This window comes from Neolamprologus multifasciatus, chromosome 22 (assembly GCF_963576455.1).
Source record: "Neolamprologus multifasciatus chromosome 22, fNeoMul1.2, whole genome shotgun sequence".
Classification (NCBI taxonomy): domain Eukaryota; kingdom Metazoa; phylum Chordata; class Actinopteri; order Cichliformes; family Cichlidae; genus Neolamprologus; species Neolamprologus multifasciatus.
Window position 1 is genome coordinate 8,336,028 of NC_140459.1, and position 12,803 is coordinate 8,348,830.

A 12,803-nucleotide genomic window follows, 5' to 3' on the forward strand; every position below is an offset into this window, starting at 1 on the left:
AACGGCTGGAGACATTTTTCCAAGCAGCTTCACACATCGAAAACTGACTGGGAAAAGCCAAAGCGAGTAGAGAACAGAGAGCGTCCCCCGAGCTGGGCTCAGCAGCAGGATGGCTGTCTTAAAAATGTTACATGTGGACAGATGTAAACAAAAGCAGTTTGAGGTTTTCTGTGCTGTGTTGTTGAGTCTGACACCACAGCTGCTGTGTCACATTTTACTGTAGGGTGCAGCATTTGCTTTTAGAGAAACCAACAAGTGCATAAGTGTCTCACTTTGGTCACACCCACTGATCTAAGTCACTCCATTGCTATTCTCTCATTGATTATTATTCCTCTTTTCTCTTTTTATTTGATCACTTACATATTTAGTTTTTACTGTAGTTTGGTCTCTTGAGTGTAGTTTATCATTTTGGCACAGACTACATTCGATATATGTGTAAATACAAATGTTGCACTTCATTCTTAATCGTTTTCTTCTGGTTTTGTCCCTTGTGAGATGACTTTTCATAATCTCCTATTAGTTTATTAATGTTGTTTTGAGTGAGGCTTTGAGGTAGCCAAATATCCTTTTATTGCAACCACGGGAGTCAGTTTAATTCTCTGCAATGAAGAGCTAATTTTGTTTAAAACACATATCACAAAGGGATTAAATGATTAAAGGGGCTACAGTTCCACAGGAGGTTGTAGTGCAGAGGTTGAACATTTCCAGCGTGCCTGCAGACTACACGTCTACTCTGTATTCTCTGTTGCAAAACTGTGAAATATTTTTTGCTTTAAACACGGTTCCTCTTTTAAATATCATGAATGTTAAACCCACCCTTGGGTGTTACCTTTGCTCCCTCTCCCTGTAAAAGACTGTAACTTCTGTATGTATAGTGATACAGCATACAATGAGTATCCAGAAGCATCAACATGGTGGATCCTAGCAAAAGAACTTCAATAGCAGCGCAATGGAGCATTTTCTAATCAGGACCTCTGGATGCCTTCAGTATAACCTATATATGCTTCAGTGCAGAAAAGGCTGTTGTGTTTATTTGGACAAGTTTCCCTAAAGGAGTATCCTTAATCCAGCTGTCATTTAAATATATTGGGAATGACATGCTAACTTTTAAACACATGATGTGATAGGGAAGCTTATTAGCTCCTGAAAAGCTGCCAGTTTGGAGGTCATCACCCAGCATTGACTATAAGGCATTTGTCACAGTTTACACTGAAAATCAAAGTCATCTCGTGTCTTCTCAAAAAAAAAGGTCATTCAAATTATTGGTAACTATCTGAATCTTTTTTTATATTTAAATCACTCATTGATATTTTTATATGTGCCTTTGTCACAGTTATATATTGTGGGAACTCCTAATACAGATTGTGATGTTATATATGTTGGATGCTGGAGCAATAAATCAGACACGTTTGAGACTTTTATGGAGGACACGACTGTAGCTGCTGTTGAAGATGTTCAGGGCGAAGCACCACAGTGTGTTTATCATGGATTTCTTTCTGCACAGCAAGCAGATAATTTCATTAAAATGTTCCAAAACACACCAACAACACAAACACAGTCAAGAGGTCCATTTCAGTTACTGAGTAACAGAGATTGTGCCTGGTCACCTAGTCCGCACGCATCTATTAAAGTGGCCCTGACCCTGTGGATGGATACCTTTGTACTTAGCTATGGATAAGGACAGCTACAAACAACATGGCCAAGTAGCTTTTCCTGTTGTGTTTTTTTTTCTCTCTAGGTCACCTGAAGAGTGTATGTGTAGTTGTTGCACTGCAGTTAAGTGTCCTATGGTCACAAAAGTGGACATTAAAATAACACCTTGGTAAATCTTAAAGTAATTTGAAAAGGTAAATTAAAACAATTCTAGTCTCCACCCTTTCCTAAAAAAATCCTACTTCTCTGCTATTGTTCTTCTAGCAGGCTGTAAAATGTTTATCCCTGCTGTGCACTTGGACATTTTAACGTCAGTCGTCACTGACTCGTTTTTTTGAGCCAGCCTCAAGTGGTCATTAGGGGTACTGCAGCTTTTGGCTCTCACCTTCACAGCTGAGTACCCATCTCCAGCTTTCTGTCCATTTTATTTGAATAAATTAAGACTTTATTCGTTTGAAAGTTTTAGAGGTCCTGAATTGTGAGTTTTTGTGACACAGCCAGGCTCTGCCAGTTTCCAAGGTTTGTGATTAGCTTTTTTTTATCCTTCAAAAGAAAGAAAACTCAGAAGAAAAAAATTCAAGAGTTTACTCCAGACTCCTTGGCAGGGCTTTGAAGCTGCAGCTACCCTTAGATTATTAAATAGGATTTAAAAAAGAAATCTGAAATAAACTGAGTTTTATATATAAAAGAGGAGGAACTTGGACCCATGACTTTATTATTTCTGAAAGCTCAACCTCAGCCCTGATTGTCCAAAACTAGTTTTGTTTAGAGGGCTTGTTCCATCAGCTGCAGGATCTCTGCCCTCCACATGAACTCCAACTACCTAAAAAGGGGCCAAACCTGGAAAACCACTTTCTCTTCAGCAGTCAATATAGCATCTATCACATACCCAAGATTTCTGCTTTGCAAAAAAACAAAAAAAAAACAAAAAAAAAACAGCCACACACAAGGCAGCCTTGATAAAGAGCTTGCAACATGTAACAATCTTCGTTATTCATTTTTAGTGTTTTTTATATATATATATATATATATATATATATATATATATATGACTGTAGAAACCTTCCAGCAGAACAAGGCTTTTTGACCTCTGACCTCCAATAAAGGGCTGAAGGGCATCTTAACCACTATCGATGTATTGCATTTACTGCAGACCCCATGGGTCGCAGTAAAGGCCAAGTATCACGGACTTGTTGGTCACATCTCAACTGCTGGATGAATTGTAATGAAGCGTAAACATTCGTGAGCTCCGGCTGGTGACTCTCTCTCTTTTCCTCCAGCGCCGCCCTGTGTGTTTTGGATTAAAATGTCTCTCAGCTGTTGACCGGATTGCATTAAAATCTGCTTCTGACATTCGTGGATGAAAAATTTTAGCAACTTTGACAAGCGCCTGGAGAAAGCGTACCTTAATTTGAAGTGTTTCAGCTCTTTACTTGCCCACAGCGCACATTCAGCCGCCTCCTGCCTCTCATCTGATTAGTGGTCTGTATGTGTCGGGGAACACTGAAGTTGGCTCGGTAATAAGCATTATAAGGCGGTCTGCCGGAGCCCAGCCTGGCTGTGGGAGGGGTCTGCCAAACCTTTCCCTCTAATTGACCAGGGAGCAGAATCAGTCGGGGGAAGCGAGCGGCCACAGACGGAGAGAGAGGTACTCAGCAGACCGCATGTTGGTGCTTAATAGCGTATAATTGGAAGACATTACCTGGAATTAGATTTATTAGGCGTCGCATGGTTACTAAGTGTTTTGGAAAAGCGATTTGAAAGCCAGAAAAAAGCAAAAGCTTAAGTGTTGGTAAGCAGTGTAGCTATTTTACTGCCTGTAATTTTACTGTCGGGCGCTGAATTATTCTTTAGACTTCCTTCGCTACACTTTAAAATGCGTGCATGCCCACGGGTGAGAGAAGCGAAACCGATAGATTTTCCTTGTAAAGAATGAAAGTTCAGCGAGTTTAAACATCTTATTGTTTTCTTTTGCGTGTGCGTGTGTGTTTCACTTCCACAGACGGACGCATGGGCTCGATAAAACGGGAAACCCAGCCCATGCCCAAATGGCTGATCTGGAACTGTTTTACTTTGATCAGCCGGATCCCAGAGACGTGTCCCTGGTTTTAGATGAAGAAAGTATCGGCGACAGCGGTGAAAAGTCACTTCAGTGTTCAGCACCATGGACAGAGATCCTGGGAGCTCCGCGTCCGGAGAAGGAAACGGAAACATCTTTTACTCGCAAACACCAACATGATGAAGATGCTGATGATGTCCAGCTGATAGGTGGGAGTCCAGAAACCTGCAGACTGAGTCGGCGATCCGCGAGTGAACTGTACGAGGAGGAGGAGGAGGTCATGGAGGAAGCGGAGGAGGACATCCCGGAACTTTACTTGCTGTCCGACGACGACCTCTCCTCTGAGGACTCGGGGAAGTCTGTGGATTACGGCTTCATCATCGCCGTGACTTGTCTGGTAACTGGCATCTCTCTGGTCGCCATAGCTTACACGGTCCCCAGGGACGTGCGGGTGGACCCGGACACTGTGACCGCCCGGGAGATGGAGCGTCTAGAGAGAGAGAAAGCCAGAGTGGGAGCCCATCTGGACCGGTGTGTCATAGCGGGACTGTGTCTGCTCACCCTCGGGGGCGTGCTGCTGTCCACGCTGCTCATGATCTCCATGTGGAAAGGGGAGATGATGAGGAGGAAAGCCTTCGCCTATTCCAAACACGCAGCAAAGTTGTACGGCTCCATCAGTTTGAGAGCTGGCTCCAGCCCCACTCGGGAATCCTGCTCACATTTGTCAGTGGCTGACGAGGATTTAGAAGTGCTCAGCTGAAATTATGGACAGGACGAGCGGAAAAGACTCAGAAAGTGCTTAGAAAATCCCGTCAGAGCTGTCCTATAATCGGCAGGTTTAATGCCTTTTTCATTTCTAATAGCTCATGCTAGTATTTTGGTTAATAGATAGACTTCTTTTGAAAGGATAGGCTTGCATTTTTTCACGTCTGTTGTAATACAGTCCACCACATATGGGAGTTATTGGTTGCTGTTATTGTCCCTTCAGCTCATCCAATCTCAGTACAGATGAGGGGCCACAATCCACAATCCTCTTTCTGGGTAGATGCAGAAATATATAAAAAATAAGGCTAAATATAGTAGTTTGATTTGCATGAATACAGCCCAAAAGAACAGAGCTATTGAAATCTCACAGGGCTATTTGATAGCAGTAAGTTGCTTTAGGTACGGTGAAGCATGAAATACAGTCAGGAAGCCCAGGCTGTGCAACAGATGCACTGAATGTGCCAAAACCAAAACACTGCACAGCAGGTTTCTAAAACACTGAACGCTGGAAAGCTATGATGGTGGCTATCATTTTCTCATTTGTGTTTTCAGTTGTGGAGGAAATACCAAAAAAAATAAGTGGTCACATCACAAGTGAGCATTTGATTTAATGAAATGGGCCTCATCAGTTTTCTTGAATGCTAATGTGAGCACTAATATGTTAGCCCAGTCAAAACAAGCATCACTCTTTGTGTTTTTATCCATCCGCTGAAGCGAAAACACAATGAGGGAAACTAGATTTTTGTTATGGTCAGTTTAGACTGCTGAAGCTTCCATTACTCATGTGTGAAAAGGGATTGTGGTTTTAGTCCACCATCACTCAGATTAGGAACAGTTACAGCAAACAAAGACATGTTTTCGTGCACCCACTATGTGTGCATGCTAGTGTTGTGTTAAGATAGACTTGAGCAAATGTCAATCTATTCTTTGGGTATGTATAGACGGTGATGTGCCATATAAACACCGAGACTTCTGAAGCTAAAAACACGATGTATTCTTTCCTGAAATAAATATTTTGTTTACATTGGAGATACCGTAGGTGGTTTTCCTTGTGAGGATCTCTGACCTAACTTGTTGTTTACCACCGCATCCGCTGCTGCTAATGATGCTGCAACTTCAGGAAACACTTTAAATGCCAGCACAGACTTGTGTGTTGAAAGGCCTGTACGCTGTAGCTGCAAACCTGAACCAGGAGCGGTGTCGTGCTGTAAAGATCTGTAGCCTTCAGTTTCCACCTTGTCAGCAACAGAACCCTGCTGAATTACAACTAACAAAGCTGTGCAGAGCAGGCTTAGAAAAACAACAATGGCACGAGTCCATGTTGGAAATTCTGTTTGACATAAATGTGGCTTGGTGAAGCGATGCTTGTATTTGCTCAGATTTGTTGAGACGCAAATAGTAATACCACAGGAGGTGTAATTAGATTTTGTGGTTGAGCACCGATGTCGGGGAAGCTCAGTGTACGCCGGATACACTTGGGGGTTTTGACTGCAGATGTTCAAACGCTGACAGAAAAAGACAGAAAGAGAATCAGCAAACCCCTGGGGAAAAGCTCTCCTGGTAATTGGAGTTACTTAATTGCTCATGGGAGGCATGTGAATCGGTGAAAAATAAAACAACCCCAGAGCATTTCAACAGCTATCTCAATCAAGCCGCTTATCAAAAGAACCAAACCATTCCAGCTGCAATATTAGAGGGAAATGTCACATTGCATTGAAAGGGGAGGAAGCGAAGAATCGCCCGGTCTCACAAAAGAAGCTGCGAACAAACAGTTTTATCCCCTGGTTGGGGTGTGCAGACATGTGTGCTGTGCAATAATTGGAAGTGCTTATGGCTGGCAGGATTACATTATCCTCCACATGACCTTCCTTCTCTCACCTCGTTAATGTAATTAAATAGGTGCAATCCGCTGAACTCTGTATGAAATATTAAGTCGATTTCTGACGCTAATCTGTCCTTATTTAATGTGGCATCCCGAGGAGTAGTTTTTACAGTTGGGTGACGCTTTAGTGAATTTAGAAGGGAGAGAAATGCTTTTCTTAGATGCTTTTATTTTGGGATGAAGTGTTGAGAATCTCTTACTTTTTCCAAGCTTCTCTTATCTGCAGGAGCTGACTATTTCTCACGTTTTCCACGGATTGCCTTTTTCCATAGCTTTCATAGAACAGCTGTGAGCTTGTTGCATTAAATGTGTGGGAGAGAGTGGTATGGCATAGTAAGAGAGTCGGTATTCACAGTAGTGGAAACATGAAAGTCAGACTCCTAAATCAACGCAACCTGCAAAGCACTCAGCCCTATTGGGGCTGGCGTCTGCAGAGATATTAGTCTTTCCAGCCCTTGTTCATTAGAAATTCTCCCAGTTGGTACACTTATTTTGAGATTTGTCTACGAGCATGCAGAAAATGTCTAATTTTAACATCAAATTATCTATGTATATGGGAATTAGAGACAATGAAATGTCCCACCAGTAATAAAGTTATGTTTTTTTCCAGCTTTAAGTAGCTTTGAGTTATTTTTTTTTCCTTTAAAGTATTTGAAAACCTGGTAATAGAAGGTCCACATTAGTCATAGTTTATTTAATTCCACCGCCTCCAAGGCCAAGAATAAAGACTTGTGCTTACCTTTAAAAAGTCTTTAATACACTGAATAATATTTGTGACTCCAAGTGCAACAAAAACAGTCAAATTCATTGTTAATGGAAACCCACAAACTATTCATAAATCCATGAAACGTTGTGTCATTTCCAGCATGTCTGCATTTCAGGAGAAAGACATAATTATAGTCGTTCAGCTAAATTCCACTCCTGGTCATCCACACCCACCTTCACAATTAACTGCTTCCCTTTGTGTAATGCAATGATGACATGCAAACGTTCAACACTTGGTGAACACTTCTGTACAGCTGCGTGGACGTGGTTTGATCAGGGTGTGACTGCCGTTGGCGTTTTCTAGATAACAACCTAGTGATTTTTAAGGATTTCCTGACATTGTAGAGGCGTTTATAAGGTTATGATATGTTCAGTCAAGCAAAGACAATTATTTCACAACCCAGAGTTCACCCCCTACAACTAATGGGAGTACAACCGGGAGCTGGAATAAAGTTACAGCGACATATGTTCAGAACTGATCCAGAAGACCTTTTATTTTACTTACTTTTCTCCAAGTCCTCCTCCCCATTTTTATCATATTTTACAGTCATATAAAAGTTACATTTCTTCATAACTGCTGAAACAACTTAATTATATTATGTCAACTGGTAACATCTGATTTAATAAAGTTTACTTCAACCCAAATGACTTAAGTTACACACAGCGCACCACCACTAAAGCAGAAAGCTGAGTGAGAATCATTAAAAAATGCATTAACTACAACTCAAATACCCTTTAAACTGTGTGCAGACGATAATGCTAGCCTGCATTTCTGATCGTCTGTTGTATTAGGCGTTCACCACAGAGCATTATGCTAATTTTTATTTGTTCTTGCAGCCACTTATTGACCTCTATATGCATTCATGTGAACTTGCATAAGTTCACATGTTTATGTAACTGTCCCAAATGAAAGCTTTGTTTCACGTTTGAGCTGTTGTGAGCCGTCCAGGCTAACTTACAGTCAAATAACATCCAAATAAATGCCAAAAACTGCAGTTCCTCTAACGGCCACTTGAAGCTGGCTCAATTCAGTCAATCAGAATAGACTCCCATATTAAAATGTCTCAATTTGGCGCTGCTTGAGTTGGTGAACCTCATGTTGAAGGGCCGCAGGGGCTTGGGTTCAAGTGTCACCTGCTTTGTTCTGGTGAAGGCAAAGAATATTTTTTGATGGATGCAGACATTTTTATTTACAGTCTCTGTGGAAAATGTGCATTGCTTCAATAAGAGAGGATTTTTTTAAAATGCAGCAACCTCCAACTGACTTTGATCTATTTCGTTCTTTCTTGGGGGGGAATAGGGGAAGGAAGATGAGTTACTCTTCACCAGACCTTTCCAGTGAAACTTTCTTTTAACTGTCCAAACTTTCAAGCAGACAAGTCTAACCTGAGGTGATGGGAGCTGATCGGTTTGATGTGGGTGTTGGGTCAGCCAGCTTATTTTACACAGCATTTATAGCAAATTACTCTTATGTTGGATAATGAATCATTTTAATCAACAGATAAATCTCTAAATATTTGTTAACTATGATGCAAGCTGCACTTGTGAATTCATATTGGCGTTTTTATTTTCCCAGCTCATTTCAAGCCATCAAGAAATGCTGAGAGAAACACAAATACAGACGTCTCTCGTGTGAAATATCCGCTCTGGTTTTAACTCGGGCTCATAAGAAATTACAGCCTGCTCATGTTGAAAATAGCTGAGGTGTGCACGAGAAGGGTTAAAGCGCCTTGTTTCTTCCACAGGCACATTATTACTGATGTAAAGGAGCTGGGACACTGCAACAGCTTTAATTGGTGTCTGTGTTTGTTTGTTTGTTTATTTATTTCTCTCGCTCTCTTTTTTTTTTTTGCCAGGGGACTCTCCAGACACAAAATCAAACCTGCAATAAAAAAAGCAAACAAAAAAATCACACATATTCACACACACACTGGAAAGGATCCCGCAAACACCACCAGGAGCTGGGCTTGTGTGTAAAATGTACACCCCTAAGGACTTCCCAGCAGATGGACGGACAAACACTCTCATGCAGTGCATGCACGTTCATGCACGTACATTCATAGCCCCCGGTCCTCGTCCCCCTATTTTTCATGAATGGAGTTAGTCAGAGTAATCATTCAGAGCAGCTGGCAGCAGGAAATGGAATTGGATTGCTGAGGAGGTCACTCGGGGTCAAGAGCTTGGGTGTGGCTGTTGGACACTGGGGATCAGGAGGAAGGAAAGCCTTTGTGGCTGTGCTTTACATCAGCGTCTGGCAGTCACTTATCATCAGCTGTCACAACCACTCATCTCACTGAGTGACAGAGCACCGACTGCACTGCGCAGGAAATCTCGCTGGACATCACACAGTCTCACCTACTTTGTTCTGCTGATGTGATAAATTACGAGTAAGATCATGTCTCCTGGTCTGAAATGCTTCTCTTGAACTATTGCCTTAACTTAATGACTTATTCAATAATGACTCTCGTTACTCCCATTGTTGCATAGCAACGGCAGGCAGCCTCAGTCGCAGCTCAGAGAGTGAAGAAGGGACAAAGGAGGAAATTCTTTAAAAAAAAAAAAAAAAGGAGTAAAAATAACAAGTTGGAAATAAAATCAGCGTCCACGTCATTTATCCGCTTTATTCAGTCAACTCAGAGGCTTTAAAAACCAAATCCTGCACAAACTGACAGCCTCCTCTTTCAAGCTGTCTTTCAGGAGGTTTTCAGAGCTGAAAGCCGTCGAGGCGGATACATACCTGTAGGCTGCATCTTAACTTGAATTCTGCGGGGACGCAGGGAAGCGTCAGCTATCTGCACGTATTTACTGATCAGTTTCACTTTAAAGGCTGAATCAGCTTTCTTTCAACTTGCTGCAACTCTTTTACTCGTGTTTCATCTCGACCAAAATTTTGAACCAATGAAATATTCTGAAGCATTGTGTGTGCTACTTTTTGCTGCTTCTCTGCCACAAGGGGTCACCGCAAGAGGATTTGCCAGACATTTTTGCTGGGTGCCCTTCCCCATGCAACCCCAAATGGGATTAAAATATTCTATAAAGTATTACATAATTTATACCAGGTTTTTCTTTAGGTTATTGCTAAAAAATGAGAAGAAACAACTTAAGTAAGCATAGCTGTTGCTATAACTGGCGTTTTTAGGTAGACTACACTGGCAAGTTAGGTGGTAATAAGGCAGCAACTTGCTTGCTACAAGGAAAAGCAAAATCAGTGGTTTTCCGGTGATTGCACTGAATTCTTTTGCATTCAGTCAGGAAATTGGACAACATGCGCAGTGAGAAAATGCAAACTATGCACAGAATGACCCAACAGGTTTAAACTAAGAAACTTACTATTTTTCTTTCAAACAGTGCACAGCTGTGCCACCAAAAATAGATATGGTTCACTAAATATATAATTAAAGTTGTACTTTAAAAGACATGGGGGTTGATAAATATCTTTCCCTGTAAAATAATTCATTTGTTATGTGAAAAAGAAAAGTTTCTTGCACTTCCTGACTTGCAAAAAGCACAAATAAATGCCTAAAAGAGCTTAAATCATTTAATGAAAATGCAGTAACATTATTAGATATGAATGAAAATACATCAGTTGCATCACTGAGTGCTCATGTTTATGTTTGGTTATTTTTTTAAAAGATAACTATTGCATTTTAAGTAGTCGGACAGCTATGAAAGACATCTACTGATCTCACTCCGAACTTACATTTATAAACTGCCTGTATCTTCCTTTCCTTTGTTTGTGGTGATTAAGTGAACCACCTGCTGTAGGTTGAGCAGCACCCACATACTCGTGTCCCTTTTTTTTCTTTTGCTTATCGTTGTCCTGGAAGAAATGCAGAAGGGACACCATAACCATAGAAACGAGGTCAGCCTGTTGCTACGGAGAAATGCGAGTGTGCCACGATGGCTCAGTGTAAGAGAGCTAAAGATGCTCTTCGCTTGATTTTCCACTTCTAATGGCAGCTGTGGCATGTGTGAAAACTGGCACATTTCCTCTATTATGCCTGCTATAAAGACACTTTTTGAACTGCAAACTTCATTTGAGGAGACGTGTCAGGTGCTGTCATCATACGTCTCCTGTTGAACATCCACCTCTGCACGAATGCAAGAAAAAGACCAAAAATACTTCCTCTGTCTGCAAACCTGAACAGATCAAACATAGAGCTGGGGTTACAGCTGCTTCTTATTGAAGTAGGGTACTTTACATATAGATATCTGATCACACATATAACACACCTTTGATCAAGACTAATCAAGCTCAGTTTTTTTCTGTGCTCACTGGGAGCTTTTACCGTTGCTCAGTTGTGTCGGTCTCATCTGAATCAAATTTCTAGGCTGTGCAGAAGAATTACTGCCGGTCCTTGTGTTACGTTTTTTACATCTGGGTGTGTGTATATTTTTTTCAGGTTTGGCACCATGGAGCCAAACAATTAGCCTGAGGTTTGTTTGATTAGTGATTACTTGTTGTGCTATTTTTACAATAATAGTGACACATTGTAAATTACTTCATTGTTTTCTTGATTCTGAAACTTTGTTATATATTATTATTTAATATGTGTAACTATTTTGATTTCAGATTACTTTTTATCTTATTAAGATGTTGTTACATAGTACTTAATTTTGCTGATCCTTTTTTGAGCTGTTTGTTATATTTAATGAATAAATACATCTCATCTTATCTCATGAGCCCAACTGCAGGGCTTTTAAAATGGAACTTAACTGTGGAAGTATTTATTCAAGAATTAGACAAAAACAAATTAGACAGAAATAGCAGCCATCAGTTTTGGTCAAGTTACTTGAAAATAATAATTAGTTACTAATTACTGATTACCTCTCCAAAAAGTAGTCTCATTACTTTACTGATTACTTATTTTCAAAAGTAATTAGTTACTTACTTCGTTTTTGAAAACATGATAAACAACCTGAATAGGTAATAAAGCAATAGACCTTTCACCCAATTCTATTTTTTCTCCATAATCCATCATATCAAATAGAATCAAATGAACAAGTCTCTTTTTAAACATTGTTTTATTAGTTTTAATATTTCAATTTTATGCACAATGAATCAAGCAAAAATTAAACTACATGCAATGTTTTTGTCACTTTTCACAGAATCAAACTCAAAGTAAGGTCAGTACTTCCGAGCTTTAAACGCTTCGTGGTCATACTCTCTCCCGCACTCCATATTACTGTTGATCTGCACGCATCTTTTACCACGGACGTCGTACGCTTGGACGTCGTTGTCATGAGACATTCTCACAAATAAAATCACGGTTTAGCAATGCAGCGAGCTTACGCGAAGGTAACAGTGATCTCATTACTTTTTTGCACTAGTAATTCCTTACTTTACTTGTTACTTGAAAAAAGTAATCGGATTACCGTAACACATTACTTGTAACTTGTAACACGTTACTGTTCATCTCTGACAGTCACACACAAATACATGTGTGTAGTGAGATGAAATCGTTATGTTCAAATAATACAAACAATTATATTTATAATAATTGTAAATTGCATTTATCATTGTGGAGTTTTGGATTTAGAGTTTGTGTATAGCAGACAAAATCTTCTTTTTTCATTAGATATAACACTGTAACATCAGACCTCACACTGAACCTCATGTCTGTTAGCTGTTTTAATTTAGTATTTTGGCAGATCTGAAAGCAGTCAGAGTATGAAAGG

The 12,803-nt window shown here is 40.3% G+C and overlaps 1 protein-coding gene across 2 annotated transcripts; it reads left to right on the forward strand.

Annotated features, from left to right (window-relative positions):
* Window positions 1–2,947: 2,947 nt before the first annotated feature.
* Window positions 2,948–12,056, forward strand: LOC146492862 (transmembrane protein 74). Of its 2 annotated transcripts, none has more exons than XM_085149666.1 (2): window positions 2,948–3,445; window positions 3,656–12,056. In XM_085149666.1, exon 2 carries the CDS (start codon window positions 3,702–3,704, stop codon window positions 4,470–4,472), a length of 771 nt encoding a protein of 256 aa, XP_085005792.1. In that variant the 5' UTR covers window positions 2,948–3,445; window positions 3,656–3,701; the 3' UTR covers window positions 4,473–12,056. The 2 variants fall into 2 exon arrangements, with proteins under 2 accessions (XP_085005792.1, XP_085005793.1); XM_085149667.1 differs by having other exon boundaries at window positions 2,948–3,301.
* Window positions 12,057–12,803: the final 747 nt, after the last annotated feature.